A 15851-nucleotide genomic window follows, 5' to 3' on the forward strand; every position below is an offset into this window, starting at 1 on the left:
TCTCAGAGACTTAAGCTGTCAGCGTCAAAATTTCTTTCAAAATAAAAGTTAAATGTTTTGTTCTGTTCTTCCCAGTCCTTCAAGCACTAATTCAACTTTCTTGAAAGGTAAAAAGCAGAAAAACAACTGATGTCACCTCCCCCTTTTCTCTCAGTAAATGAAAAAAAAAAAAAAGCAGAACTTCAGTAAAGTAAAGTTGATTGGATCAGCAGTGAGCAGAAATGGCATCTTGGGTTGGACTGTTGCTGATGATGTGTGGAGTTTCTCATGGTGAGTTGTTCAACTTTTCTCATGTAGTCCTGCATTAATACTTCATTTTAAAATCAATAGCATGTTTTGCACCCATGACATCCAGTACAATCAGTGAAATAAGTCTGATATTATTCTTATGGATGAAGCATTTGTAACAGGGAAATGCTGTAAAAATAAAAATTCAGATAAAAACTCAGTTTTTTTTTTTGTCGCAGTTTGTGAATAGAATTTAAACTTTGAACTAAACTGTTTTTAATGAAACGGTTTGGTGTTTTGTAATAACAATAATTTCAAATGTTGTGATGTAATTTATATAAATATGCACCTAAATTAAATACAGTTATGACAGTTGAGCTTATTAAACTATATAAAAATAATATTGATTATAAAATAGGATTAAAGATGGAAAGTTCAATTAAGTATTTGTTTCATCCTGTTTTTGTTCTTTATAAAAGACACTGACTCTATTTGGGGAAGATTACTGGCTGCTGTGTGTGACATGTGTAATGCTTATCTCCGTGCATATAAATGCTTCTTTAGATAATGTGAACTGCCACAGACAGACACAGTTACCACAAAACCTCTATTTCTGTTTTATGGAAAAATTTGCAAATGTTGCCATAATAGTAGAAACTGAACACTCAAACAGGTGATTTTTTTTTTGCTTTATCTGATTATTATTATTATTTACAGGTGTGGAAACTTACTGTGATGGCAGACAGAATGGGACCCAATGTTATGGAGCTTTGGGAGGAACTGTGAAGATCCAACTGATGAGCCAAATCTTAGAAATACCCAGATATCAGCTGTTCAGAAATTCAGTAAAAATACTAGATGTCAAAAATAATAGAGTTCTTCGTAATGTCACAGAACATAGGCTGCTCTTTGTTCGCAGTAATGTAACATTTAGGATCAATAATCTCAACAAGAATGATAGTGGTAATTATACCCTTCAATTCTTTTGTTCAGATTATCAGGTCTGTGCGACTCTACGGTTGTTTACTCAAGGTAATTTTGTCCCTTGTTGTCTCACAAAATATCAAATACATGTACTTTTGCTTTCGCAGTTCTTAATTGAAGACTACAAAGAAAAATCAAGATCCTTTTATAGTACCAAAACTCATCTGTGTGTGTTTCTCTCAGCTCCTGTGTCCTCTGTCCTGCTGGTCTCTGAGTGTCTGTCCCAGGGAGAGAGGAGGGTGTCCTGCTCCTCTGAGGGAGGGGACAGTCCTCAGTACAGCTGGACTCTGGATGGACGCACACTGACAGATGCTGAGCTCCTTCCTGGAAATAACAAGACTAACAACATCACTGTGAAACAGCACGTCTCAGGACATCTGGCCTGCTCAGTCAGGAACAACATCAGTGATGTCTCCAAAGAGGAGAGGATATCTACCTGTGGTGAGTGAGGGATTATTAATAAACTCTGATAATGGTCACTTGGTCACTTTGTACATCATTCATGTATCATTTTCTTGTTTCTGCATTTGCTTTATTTTCATTGACTGAACCTGAATTAATGGGAGACTAATATCACATCCTTGAATCAAATGCCTGATCATACATTAATAAATGAAGACCAAGTTTAATGAAGTGGACTAAGTGTTTTTTCTCCTATTGTATTCTTTTTTCCAAAAACATGTTTGTTGACTTGTTTGTTTTGTTGTGCTTTATTTTAGAAGCAGGTACTTTGCCACTGATCGGTGGTGTGGTTTCAGCACTGGTCATGTTATTACTTGTAGGTGTAGCAGTTATCTGTGTTCAGAGGAAAAAAACAAACAACAAACCAAGCAAAAAAGAGGTATAACTTACTTTTTAATCACTTAACTCATATTATTGGTTTTTTTTTTGCTCTTTTTGTAAATAAACAGAATAATTGTTGCTTTTGCTCTTTTTAAAGTATTTTTTTTCTTTCTAAGCGTTTTTTTCATCCTTTCGTCATATTTCAGTCAAATCTGTGGATGTTGTTAATAAGCACGCTAACTGGTCTGAATCAGACAAACTGTTTTACTCTGTCACCAGTCTTTGTTCTTTCCTGTAGTGTCTGAATGGAAATATGTTATCATGCTAATGTTGCTTCTCTGCAAAGGAAGAAGACCAGGAAGTAATGTATGCTGATGTTAGGGTCGTGCAGCAGCAGGGGAAAAAAGTGGATGAAGGAGGAGAAGAGGTGTTGTATGGCCAAGTCAAGTTTTCGCAGTGATCTCATGACACTGAACAGGATGATTGTTTGTATGTCATCATCCAAAAAAGTCAGGTGATTTAAGTGGTCAGTGCTTATACACAGACTGCACCACTTAAGGCCCATAGAGGGAGGAAGTGATGTCAAAATGCATAAACGTCTTTTGATATCCTATCAGAAAAAATATAAACCATCAAAACTTTTGAATACTGATTTTCTTTGCTTCGTCTGCATCTCTGTCTTATAAAAGGGCATTAATTCACCAAGTCATAGGATTGTCTTGTCTTTAATTGCAAATGCTGTGAATGTTTTTTGCATTTTATTACTGTTAAATGTCTTATAGCACAAATTCTTCTATAATTCTTTCTTCTTTATAAGTCTTTCGCTTTTCATTTGAACTTGACTTGTTTTTAACTCAGTAAAAGTGAAAGTGAATAATCCTTTAAATGGAAATCATAAAAATAAAAAGACTGAACTTTTGTATGAAATTCAAATCAGAAAAAACTTTGAACAGTGATAAAATATCCTGATGTCCACAGATTCACATACACTGAAGACACAGACAAAGAGAACACATTGTATTTCATGAGTTACAAAGACAAACAAAGACACTTCACCTCATTTATTTAAATAAAATCCAGATGATATTTCTTTATATAGCACCAATTCCAAGCCTTTTTCTCAACAAAGAACAATCCTACACTTACAGGAGAAAAGGGTGGTCAGATTATAGAATAGAATAGAATAGAATAGCTTTTTATTGTCACTGTTACAAGAACAGTGAAAGGCAGTTTGGCATCTCTCCATGTGTGTGAAGTACACAATAGCGTAAGTATTTACACAATGACAAATTTACATTTACACAAGAAAGATATGTACAAGTTATACATACACCTGCAAACATACACGCACATACATACATATATGTATATATACATATTTGCATCCGTACATGCATACACACACATATTTCCACATACACGCTTACATCTATATACATACACATACATGCCATCTAACTAGCAGGTGCATTGAGAGGTGCAGTGTGATCAGTGATATTGCACATTGAGTGTGTGGCGGGGGGATGATATTGCACATTGAGTGGGGGTGGGGGGTGCTGTTGGAACTATACTAAATAATGTTATAATAAATACAGTTTAAAGAGGTAGGGGTGTTGTTTGCATTGAAGTATAAACAGAAATACGATTTATAAATAAGGTGTAATGTCCATGAGTGTTGGCAGTGCAGTTATCCTCCAATCAGGGTGGAGGTGGGGCATGTTTGACAGCCTGTGGGTAAAAACTTCTGTTGAGTCTGTTTGTCTTCGACCTGATGGACCTGTAGCGTTTACCAGAGGGAAGGGGGGAAAAAAGTGAGTGTCCAGGGTGTGAGGGGTCTTTGATGATGATACTGGCTTTCTGCTGAAGTCTGCCAGTATAGATATCTCTGAGGGGAGTTAGTGAAGTGCCGATTGCCCGCTCTGCTGCCCTCACCACCCGCTGCAGTTTCCTCTTGTCCTCCGCAGTGCAGCAGTTGAACCAGAGTGTGCAGCAGTAAGTCAGAAGGCTCTCAATGGTGGAGCGGTAGAAGTTTACTAGCAGTCTTTGGGGTAATTGGGCCTGACGTAGTTTCCTGAGGAAGTACAGCCTTTGTTGTGCTTTCCCTACCTGGTGGGAGATGTTTGTGGACCAGGTAAGGTCGGCCGAGATGTGGACTCCGAGGAACTTAAAGCTTTCTACCCTTTCTACCTCCTCCCCATCAATGTAGAGGGTAGAGTGCTCAGATCGCTTTGTTCTTCTGAAGTCGATTACCATCTCCTTGGTCTTGGCTGTGTTCAGATGCAGGTTGTTGTCGTCACACCATTGCTTCAGATGCTGAACCTCCTCTCTGTAGGCTGAATCATCGTTGTTGTCGATCAGTCCTATGACAGTGGTGTCATCAGCAAATTTTATAATGGTGTTACTGGTGTGGATTGGTGAACAGTCATGGGTGAAAAGTGAGTATAAGAGGGGACTGAGGACACACCCCTGTGGGACACCCACATTCAGAATGAGGGTGGAGGAGGTGTGCTCTCCCATTCTTACGTTCTGGGGTCTGTTGCTCAGGAAGTCCAGTATCCAGCTGCACAGTGAGCTGCTGAGTCCTAAGTTGCTTAGTTTATTAACCAGTTTGTGGGGTTGAACTGTATTGAAGGCAGAGCTGAAGTCCACAAATAGCATTCTCACATAGGTGTTACTACAGTCCAGGTGTGTGAGGGCTGTGTGAAGAGCTGTTATTATGGCATCCTCTGTCGACCTGTTTGCCCTGTATGCAAACTGGTGTGGATCGAGGTTTGCAGGGATGGCAGCTTTAATGTGTGACATGATGAGCTGTTCGAAACATTTGGCAATTATGGGTGTTAAAGCAACTGGACGATAGTCATTCAAGCAGCTCACTGTGTTCTTCTTGGGCACTGGAACGATGGTGGCTGACTTAAGGCAGGATGGTACTACAGACTGTAGCAGTGAGAGGTTGAAGATGGTGGTGAAAACCTCTGCTAGTTGGTCTGCACATGCTTTAAGCACTCTACCGGCTACACCGTCAGGACCAGCTGCTTTCCTCGCGTTGACTCTGCGCAGTGTGGCTCTGACCTGGTGCTGCTCCAGCTGGATGGGAGCGTCGTCCCTCTCTGTAATGGCAGGATGGGTGATGATTATCTGTTTAGGTAAAGAGTTAGGCATGTACAGTATTTCTCCATTGCCTTGTGTTCAGGTTGCGAGAGGTTATGGAGATGACTGGTAGGTAATGTAGCTCCAGGTAACAGTTATGGTATCATGTTTCTTTAAACCACACATGGGTGACACTGTTTAAACTTACAGGAAACTGGGGTGAGAAATTTAGGTTAACTTCAGATAAGGAACTTCACAAAGAAAAGGCGTGATGTCTGGGCGAGTGTTGAAACAGCAGTAAAATGTCGATGTATCCGTTTTACCACTTTGTGCATGCAAGTCTGCTTTGTGTGAATGACAACGCAACATCAAATCAGCAAATTCATACATGAAACAATTTTAAATTGTTGCACAGAATAACACTGTGAGGAGTCTAGAAGTGATTGTAATACAATTTAATCTGATCACAGTAAAGTGTTCATACACAAATAAGCTAGTACAAGAGAGTGATTTTTACAAAAGTACAAATTAGGGTTGTACACTTGATTGATCTGATGTAATACATGCAGGAGTGATGCAGGTTGCCTATCGTTCAGTAAGGCAGGTGTTGCACTGCATTATGGGATTTGCCTATCACACCCTAATCCATTGGATTGGTAGGAAGACAATGGAATACTAAAATCTAAAACATTATCACGGAAACAGCAGAGTATTGGATAAATGGTCTACCCTTAGCCATGTTATGCATGCATGTGACACCAAATGCTAAATGACTCACACTTTTGGAAAAGATGTATGGCAGACCACCCCAAAGCTTTCTGCCAGAGAGAGATCACTTTAGCGGAATATATGAGGAAAATGCTAACAAAGAAAGAGATTGTGAGTGCTCCTCAAACCCAGTGAAGATCACACAGTGTCCAAATTCTCCTGAACCTGACATGGGTTGTTACATAGGGAAAATGTATAGGGAAATAAACATGGACTCGCCAAAACATGGCATCCTTTTAGGTAGGAGGCCAGGAATATTTGGTATAAAAGGCACCCGGAGTGCTTTTTTCTTGTCATTGCTATCCTAATCGTCCTCCTGCTTCTATCAGACTGGTTGGTTGCTCCATGTGACAGCCTACCTGTGGCAAGACCATACTGATACGAGCAAAACAAAAGAAATAGAAGCCTGAGACAAAAGGGAGGTGAAGTTCAACAAAGTCTACTACAGCAGGACACAGATGTAGAGAGTGAAGATGAGGGTGAATTTGTGGGAAGGTTTCCACAACAGAACAGTGACACCAGCATTATCCCTCCACATTATCCCCTGCACACACATTTGTTTTGACTGGATCAGCAGTGAGCAGCAAGCAGACGTGGAAGCTGTAGTTGAACTGTTACTGATGCAGTTTGGACTCATACTGAGCTGTTCAGCTTTTCTCATGTAGTTCTTCATTGATACTTGAACTGGAAGCCAATGGAGCTGTTTAAGAACAGGTGTTATATGTTCAGTAGATCTAATTCTGGATATAATACTAGCAGCTGAATTTTGAACTAACTGCAGTTTATGGAGAGATTTATGAGGTAGACCACAGAGAAGAGAATTACACTAATCTAAATTAGATATGAGAAGAGCATTGACAAGTATGGTGGTACTGCCTGGAGTAAGTGAAGGATGAAGGCGGTTAATATTACGGAGATGAAAATAAGAAGTGTTTGTGAACTACAAATCTAAAATTAATCATAATCTTAAAGACATGTAAATTAAAACACTAGATGGAGGATACAGATTCGGCAGTGTAGAATGAAATAAGACTGCAGTCCCCGACCTTTTTTGCGCCACGGACCGGTTTATGTCCGACAATATTTTCATGGACCGGCCTTTAAGGTGTCGCAGATAAATACCCTCCTGACTAGCAGCAATGCAAATTTGTCCTCTGTACAGGACATTTCTAAACCTGAATCCACCATCCACTGCATACTACAGAATTACCTCCTTTTGGTATCTACAGAGGACATTTAGGGCTTTCCAATGATACCAAATGTGAAGGGGTGGGGCTCTGTGAACTTTAGTTTTTTTTTTTTTTTATCAAGGAACATGGCAGCCATCACTGCAAGCACATTTTATAGGAAGAAGAAAAGTAAATGCATAAAACTTTTTATTGAGGAATTTTTGGCTATAAATGTTCTTAACATATTTTAGGTAAGTCTGTTAATAACACATTAAAACACAGTATGCCGGATTTTACCTTTAAGTTTTTAAAACTTATTATAGCATTGAAGTGTTTAAAAAATTTGTAGTCGTTTCCTCGATTTTGTTATGTTTTTTCAAATGACCAGAAAAGGTTTTACTCTCTTTATGAAAAACACTGCAAGTAGTAGTCGAGGAGATAATACAACACAGATCTGTACTGTACTTTTAATAGATATACAAAAATATTTTTGTCCTTTGCATTTGTTTAAAAAACCTTAGAGCTTTCTTGGTAACGGTTTCATGATCTCTTCATTATATTTGAGCTAAATTTGTTAGCTAATTTGCTAGCTTTAACATGACAATGAAAAACAAAATAGCTCTGTGCAAAGGTAAAAAAATCCATCCAAGTCTGTGAAGTCTAAAGATAAAAATCAGTTTTTTTGTGAATTATGGCCACAATTTTACTCATTTCACTCTGTCTCCAGTCTTTATGCTTTCCTGTCTGGAATGGAAAATATGTTATGATGTTATCTTGCTTCTCTGCAGAGGAGACCAGGAAGTAATGTATGCTGATGTTAGGTTCATGCACCCGGTGCATGAAGGAGGAGAAGAGGTGTTGTATAGCCAAGCCAAGTTTTCACAGTTATCTCATCACACCAAACTGACATGACGATGACCGAATCATAACTATTTCAAGTGACTGCCTCATAAAGCTCATCGAGTGAATGCCAAGAGTATGCAAAGCAGTAATTGTTTACTACATAATTCCATATGTGTTCATTGATAGTTTTGATGCCTTCAGTGAGAATCTACAATGCAAATAGTCACGAAAATAAAGAAAAAATATTAAATGAGAAGGCGTGTCCAAACTCTAGTACTCTATCATGTCATAAATAACGTTAGGATATTCTAGCTTTGAGCACGGCCAAATGTTGAACATACTGTCAGCCCTTTTCTACTGACTGTAAACTAGTAGGCAGTTTAACACACACAGTCAAATTCTATTAATCCAGCATCATGTTTCTTTATGTCATAAATGGCCAGTGTTGGGTGACGTCTACCCCTAAAAAAGCAAAGAAGAGGAAGATGGCGTGAGAAATTAAAGTTAGCCTCAGAACAGGAACATTACAAACAAAAAGGATGACTTACTGACAAGTATGAACAAACTGTACAGCCTGAATAGTTGCTGTGAGGCCTTAGTGAGCAAAGACTTGTGACTACATAAATAAAATGAAATTAAAAGATGTTTTAATTATTTACAATACTACAGAATGCAAAGTCTAAAAAGGCAACAAACGTATAACTAATCAACATTAAAGTCTGAAGCAGAGTTATTATTGTTTACCACAAATGCATAGTATCATGTAGCACACTTTTGCTACATAATATCTGTATGTATCTGTATATATGTGTGAGAGCCAAGTCAATATAGTTCATATACTTTAGTATTTATATATGTTGTTAAACTTGTTTTGTGTAATTAATAATTTAACAAGTAAATGCATGGTTATTATTGAACTAAAATTATTTTATTGCTGTGGTGGCTTGGTTAAGTAAAACCATGGATACATTTGCCAACTGTTTTCCTACCGTAGTAAGTTTTTTTGTTGAGGATAAGTTAATCCTGATTACTTCTGTAAGAAGATTTGCAAGATGTGGACTAAATTTTTGGTATATCTTTTCACATCGGTGGAAGTTTTTCTTTTTCCTCTTCAAACTAACATACATGAGTGAAGCATGAGAAAACTGGTCTCAACATGTATCTGTATATAATAGTGTGTTACCAAGCTTCATAAAAGAAACTCTTATTTTTTAGTAATACTAATTATATTATATTATATATTTGCATATATATTCATCTGTAAATACTAGTGCTGTCAGCATTAATCTCGTTAAAATGACATTAACGCCATAGCCGCATTAACACAGCAGATCTCTGTTAGCGAGTTATCGCGGATCGCCCCGTGCGTGGGCCAGTAAAAGTAATTTCTTCCCTGATGGGAAATGATGACATTAATAGATACATTTCACGTTGTTTTGGTAATGTATACAATATATGTTGTGTTTTGTTGTGTTTAGTGCTGACAATTTCATTGTACTATTGTACCAAGTATGACTGTGCAATGACAATAAAGAGCTGTTTCCCTCTCCCTCGTTTTCTCTCTTCTTCACTGGTAATGATAACAAAACTCATCTGAGTGTGTTTCTCTCAGCTCCTGTGTCCTCTGACCTGCTGGTATCTGCAGGTGTTTTGCCACTGCTTTTTTTTTTGCCAGTGATCGGTGGTGTCATCTCAGAGGTGGTAATTTTCTTATTTGTCTGTGTAGCGGTCATCAATTCCACCATCAGCCTGGGGTCTTTCTGTGTGGAGTTTGCATGTTCTCCCCGGGTCCTCCGGCTTCCTTCCACCCAAAGACAGGAGGTTTGTGGGGTTAATTAATTAATCCAAATTGCCCATAGGTGTGAATGTGAGCACGAATGGTTGTCTGTCCCTGTGTGTTAACCCTGCGACAGAGTGGCGACCTGTCCAGGGTCTACCCCGCCTCTCGGCCTATGACAGCTGGGATAGGCTCCAGCGCCCCACGGAAGCGGATAGATGGACTCACTGATGTTAATTTTTATCTTACTTTTCCTCAGTAGAACAAAATGACTATGAAGAAATGATGTCATTGTCATGTAGCAGCAGAGGAAGCAAGTGGAGAAAAGAGGGCCAGTGAAGTAACCAAGTGAAGCTTTCACCTTTTTCCTATCAGAGAAATACACATCATCAAATCTCATGAATACCTTTTTTTTTTTTTGCTTTCACTGCACTTTTTTATTATAACGGGGGAAAATTCCCCCAGTCTTAGATTGTCTCTAGGTTTAATTAAAAGCACTGTGTTACACAAATACTGTGAATGTTTTCTGTACTTGTCTTCTGTTGAAGCTGTGATACAATAAAGGTTGGAGAAGTCTTTTAATTTCACTTGAGCATGACAAAGGTAAATGTGGAAGATAGCACATAGGATTTCATGTTATTTGCTTTTTTCACTGCATAAGGTTTTTACAGTGTAAAAAACAAGACACCCCCCCCCCCTTTGTATAGCACTAAATTATAAAATGTCAAAAAACATGCTAGAATATTATAGATTTGAGCAATGTCAAACATTGAATATCATGTCAGCTTATTTGTACTTACAGTACGATAGAAGCCAGTTTAATCAGTCAAAGTCTATTATTCCGACATCATATTTCTTTAAATTGCACATGTCGGGTGTTGAATAACATTGTTTAATCTTCCCAGAGCAAAGAAGAGGAAGGTATTGTGAGAAATTTAAGCTAGCATGTTTTTTCTTTGTGATGTTCAAAGGATCATCACAAAGAAAAAACACGAGGTTTAGACAAGTGTGAAAACAACAGCAGTGTGAATAGAGGTATTTCATCACCTTCTATGTACACTTCCGCTAATGAGAAAATAGGACTCTACTTCCTTTCAGTGATGACAAAGCAAAATTAAATCAGCAATTTCATAAACAAAACAGCTTTTTAAAAAGAAAACATGACTTAAGATTGTTATTGGTTTGGAAGTGATTCTAATACATTTCAATGAGGAGAGATCATTAGAATGAACTGAACACAATTTATTGTTGTGCACAATTTAATTTTAAGTATTTCGTGGTTAGACCTCAATGGGCATTCACAACAGACTGGAATCCCACTGGTGACAGGGATTAGGGCAAGACCCCGGGAGTCAAGATGCTGGTTGAAAATGAGGGTTGGATGGAGCCTGAGTGACGAGGGAGAGGCGAGATGGGGAGGAGGTTGGTTGCATAAAGGTGTGTGCAAGGTTTTTTTAGTTAACTCCATAACTAAAAACATGGGAAACAGCTCTGTCTGAAGATGTGGACAGATGTGTAACTAGTGTGACTACAGATCTTCCTTTTTGAACATTTCAGTTTGATCACTGTGAAGTGATCACAGATACAAATAGGTCTATCAGTATTATCACTATCTCTATCACAATAAATTTAAGTGGCTGTCATGGAGACAATATGGCAACTATTTAACCTGGTCTGTACTATTTAGTATGGACATTTGTTACTGGTGGATTTCTCTAATGCTGTGAGATCATATTGAGTAAAGCCTTATGAGATGGTATAGCTTGTGTTTTGGGATTATATAAAAAAAGAATAAAAACACAGTGAAATTATTTACAATACTGCTGACTATAAAGTCTAAGAGAAGGCAAAGAATTGGTCAACAATAAAGTCTGAAGAAGTATTATTATTCTGTACGACAAGAGTGAGCTTTTATGTCTAAACTCTTGGTACGTATAAGCACATGTATGTGTATATAATCAGTAAATGCACATAAGAGCTTGATAAGGAGAGATCATTAAAAGGAATTGAACATGACTTATTTATATACAGAATTCAGTTGAGGTATTTGGTGATTATATCCGATGACCATTGAGGCAGAACAGAGTCCCAGTGGTGACAGGGATTAGGACAGGAACCGCTGGAGTCTAGATGCTAGTGGTGGAGATGAAGATGAATGGAACCTGAGTAACATGGGATGGAGAAGACAGAGAAGAGGTGGGTTGCATAAAAGCATCCGCAAAGGAGAATGACAGATGAGCAGTGAAATTTAAAGTACATGGAGTGAAGGCAGATTGGTCTGAACAGGTGCGAGAAAGATGATTAGACTAGAACAGTGATGTCACAATCAGCTTGACAGAGTGGGAAAGTGAACGTGATGTAAAGTTTAGGTCAGACCTCAGTGTTACCAAGCTTGTTACCAAACAAAAACTCAACTATTTTGTAGTTGTACTAATTATATTTTTGCATATATATTTTTCTGTAAATTATTTTTTTTTACATATGAAATTAATAAGAGTTTAGCATGTCGACTCACCTGTTTTTTGTGGCAGAAATTTTTTATTGAATAAATATATTGAAAAAACAATAAAATGTATGCATATTTTGTCATCTAAACTAAATTTCCTTTTAATAACATAGGGCTCTCAGGAACTTACGCTGTCAGTCTCAAAATGTCTTTCAAAATAAATGTTAAATGTTTCATTCTTTTCTTCACAGTCCATTAGTTCTATTTTCTTGAAAGCTAAAAAGAGGAAGAACAATTGATGTCACTTCCTTGTTTTCTCTCAGTATATGAAAAAACCCCAGAACTTCAGTAAAACCTGATGCCAGTGTTTGCACACATTCTCCTCTGAGGCTAACAGGACACACTGCAGAGTAAAACACGTTTGTTTTTGAGAGTAAAGGTCTGACAGCTGCTGCTTGAATCAGCAGTGAGCAGACATGGAAGCTGTAGTTGGACTGTTGTTGATGATGTGTGGAGTTTCTCATGGTGAGCTGTTCAACTTTTCCTGCATTAATACTTCATTTTAAAATCAATAACATGTTTTGCAGCCACAGGATCCAGTACAGTCAGTGAAATAAGTCTGATAATATTCTTATGGATGAAGCATTTGAAACAGTGAGGTACTGAAAAAATAAAAATTCAGATCTGCTGAATACAGTCTCAGTTTGTGAATATAATTTGAATGTTGAACCAAATTGTTTTAATGACATTGTTTGGTGTCTTGTAATAATAATAACATCAAATGTTGTGATCTAATTTACATACATATGCACCTAAAACAAATGCAGTCATTACAGTTGATTAAACTATATAATGTTGCCACAGTAGTAGAGACCGAACGCTCACACTGGTGATATTTTTGCTTTACTTGATGATGATGATGATTATCATTATCATTATTTACAGGTGTGGAAACCTACTGTAATGGCAGACAGAATGGGACTCAGTGTTATGAAGCTTTGGGAAGAACTGTGGACATCCAACTGATGAACCATAGCTTAGAAATTCCAAGATATACGCTGTCAAGGAATTCAGTAAATGTACTACTAGATGTCAAAAATAATACAGTTATTCGTAATGTCGCAGAACATAGATCTCTCTTTATTCCCACCAATGCAACATTTAGGATCAATAACCTAAACAGGAATGACAGTGATAATTATACCCTTCAAACTTTTGATTCAAATGGAAGATCATTAGGCGTATGGACTTTACAGTTGTTTATTCAAGGTAATGTTTTCCCTTGTTGTTTCACAAAATTTCAGATACATGTATTTTGTGCCTTCGCAGTTCTTCACTGAAAACTACAAAGAAAGATCAAGATCCTGTTATAGTACCAAAAGTCATCTGTGTGTGTTTCTCTCAGCTCCTGTGTCCTCTGTCCTGCTGGTCTCTGAGTGTCTGTCCCAGGGAGAGATGAGGGTGTCCTGCTCCTCTGAGGGAGGGGACAGTCCTCAGTACAGCTGGACTCTGGATGGACGCACACTGACAGATGCTGAGCTCCTTTCTGGAAATAACAAGACTAACAACATCACTCTGAAACAGCACGTCTCAGGACATCTGGTCTGCTCAGTCAGGAACAACGTCAGTGATGTCTCCAAAGAACAGTGGATAGCTACCTGTGGTCAGTAAGAGATTATTAATAAACTCTGATAATGGTCACTTGGTCACTTTGTACATCTTTCATGTATCATCTTCTTGTTTATTCATATGCTTCATTTTCATTGATTGCACCTCGATTAATGGGAGACTAATATCACAGCCTTTAATCAAATACCTGATTGTACATTAATAAATGAAGTCCAAGTTTAATGAAGTGGTTTAATTGAGGTTGTTGTTTTATATTCTTTTACATTCTCCCCCCCCCCAAACATGTTTGTTGACTTGTTTATTTTGTCGTGTTTAATTTTAGAAGCAGATTTTTTGCCACTGATCGGTGGTGTGGTTTCAGCACTGCTCATTTTATTAGTTGTGGGTGTAGCACTTGTCTGTGTTCAGAGGAAAAAACAAAAGAACAAATCAACAAAAAAAGGTACATAACTTACTTTTTACTCCACTTATTTTTCTTTTTGCTCTTTTTTAAATATACAGAATAATTTTTGCTTTTGCTCTTTTAAAGTATTTCTTTTCTTTCTTTCCAAGAGCTTTTTGATGCTTTCATCATATTTCAGTCAAATCTGTAGATGTTGTTAATGAGGACACTAACTGGTCTGAATCAGACAAACTTCTGTCTCCAGTCTTTGTGATTTCCTATACTGTCTGAATGGAAAATATGTTATGATGTTAATTTCAACTTGCTTCTCAGCAGAGAAAGAAGACCAAGAAGTAATGTATGCTGATGTCAGGGTCATGCAGCAGCAGGGCAAGCCAGTGGATGAAGGAGGAGAAGAGGTGTTGTATGGCCAAGTCAAGTTTTCATAGTGATCTCATCACTCTGAACAGGATTGTGATTGAACAGGCATGTTTATATGTCAACATTCCCAAAAAATCAGTGATGTCAAAATGCATAAATGTCTTTTCGCGTGATTTCCTATCAGAAAAATATAAACCATCAAAACGTATGAATACTGATTTTCTGTGCTTCATTTGTATTTCTGTAATATAACACAACATAAATTCACCAAGTCATAGAATCGTGTTTGTGTTTAATTGCAAATACTGTAAATGTTTTTAAACTGAAGAAGGTTCTCAGCAGACGAAACTTGAACAAGTCCAGTCTCTTTTCTTTCCAGTCTCCCTAGATTACAATGACCCTGATGACTGAGAACCTACACAGAGTATTATAGATTTGAGCACTGTCAAATGCTGAATATCTTGTCCGCTTATTTGTTCTTACAGTAACTTAGAAGCCAGGTGGTAGGAAGATCCAGGCGAGAAAACTTTGACTTCCAGTAGGAATTAGAAAGCAGTGCCTATGCGTCACAGTAGATATTTATTTTACATAGCAATGCTATTTAGGTCTTTTTCTCAACAAAAAAAAATCCTGCACCTACAAGAGAAGAGGATGGTCAGATTATTACTGTAGGAAAAGAGTTAGGCATGTATTTCTCATTGCCTTTTGTTCAGGTTGCGAGAGGTTAGAGATGACTGGTAGGTAATGTAGCTCAAGGTGAACATTTTATTTGTACTGTATACAAATTCTGCAGAATCTGACAGAAATCTGCAACTATCCTTTGAAGCACCGCTCCTCTAAAACAGCAATAAGGATCATTATTAGGTTATTTACATTATTATGTAAATAACAAAATAACTGTTGGGTCTGTTCCCACAAACCCCGCTAGTTCTAGAGACTTATTCATCATGAAAGAAAACAAGACAGTCAGCGATCGATCGATTACTTGCGCAAGGGAGGCCTCATCTGTGTCCAGCACGAAAATGACCCCCCCGATGGCCTCCTCCTGCTGCCTTTTATTGAGAGACAGTTCACACAAAACACAGCAAGCAACGCCCACATGGTTCTAAGGCATTGTATGTATATGTGTGTGAACCTTTATATGTAAGTAGGAATGTGTGTGTGTGTGTGTGAGACCTCCTGCTGACCAAAGGGTCGTAAAAGCAGGAAGCTTACGACACAAGAAACAGATCTTTCAGATAGGATGTATCTACAGTAAAACCTCCCCCAGCACAAAGTGGTTAGAGGTGCTCAGGATCAAAGGAATGGCTTTGATAATACTGCTTGAACTAAGACTGTACAAATTTAAGAAACACAATGGCAACATTCAACAAT

The 15851-nt window shown here is 37.8% G+C and overlaps 2 protein-coding genes across 3 annotated transcripts in view; both read left to right on the plus strand.

The window, feature by feature from the left end:
* The first annotated feature begins 202 nt into the window (after nt 1-202).
* Nucleotides 203-15851, plus strand: part of LOC102077186 (uncharacterized) — a 146448-nt gene continuing 130799 nt past the window's right edge. Inside the window, exons 1-2 of the mRNA XM_025911995.1 lie at nt 203-270; nt 946-1653. Coding sequence (XP_025767780.1) covers nt 222-270; nt 946-1653 — 757 coding nt within the window. The 5' untranslated portion in view covers nt 203-221. The remainder of the gene's footprint in view (nt 271-945; nt 1654-15851) is intronic.
* On the plus strand, nt 12464-14728 carry LOC102076833 (hepatocyte cell adhesion molecule-like). 2 transcript variants are annotated; one of them, XM_005467697.4, is made up of 5 exons: nt 12464-12610; nt 13031-13354; nt 13491-13748; nt 14037-14156; nt 14430-14728. In XM_005467697.4, exons 1-5 carry the CDS (start codon nt 12562-12564, stop codon nt 14543-14545), a joined length of 867 nt encoding a protein of 288 aa, XP_005467754.1. In that variant the 5' UTR covers nt 12464-12561; the 3' UTR covers nt 14546-14728. The 2 variants fall into 2 exon arrangements, with proteins under 2 accessions (XP_005467754.1, XP_025767825.1); XM_025912040.1 differs by having other exon boundaries at nt 14433-14728.

The sequence above is a fragment of the Oreochromis niloticus genome, linkage group LG2 (genome assembly GCF_001858045.2).
Source record: "Oreochromis niloticus isolate F11D_XX linkage group LG2, O_niloticus_UMD_NMBU, whole genome shotgun sequence".
In the NCBI taxonomy this organism is placed as follows: Eukaryota; Metazoa; Chordata; class Actinopteri; order Cichliformes; family Cichlidae; genus Oreochromis; species Oreochromis niloticus.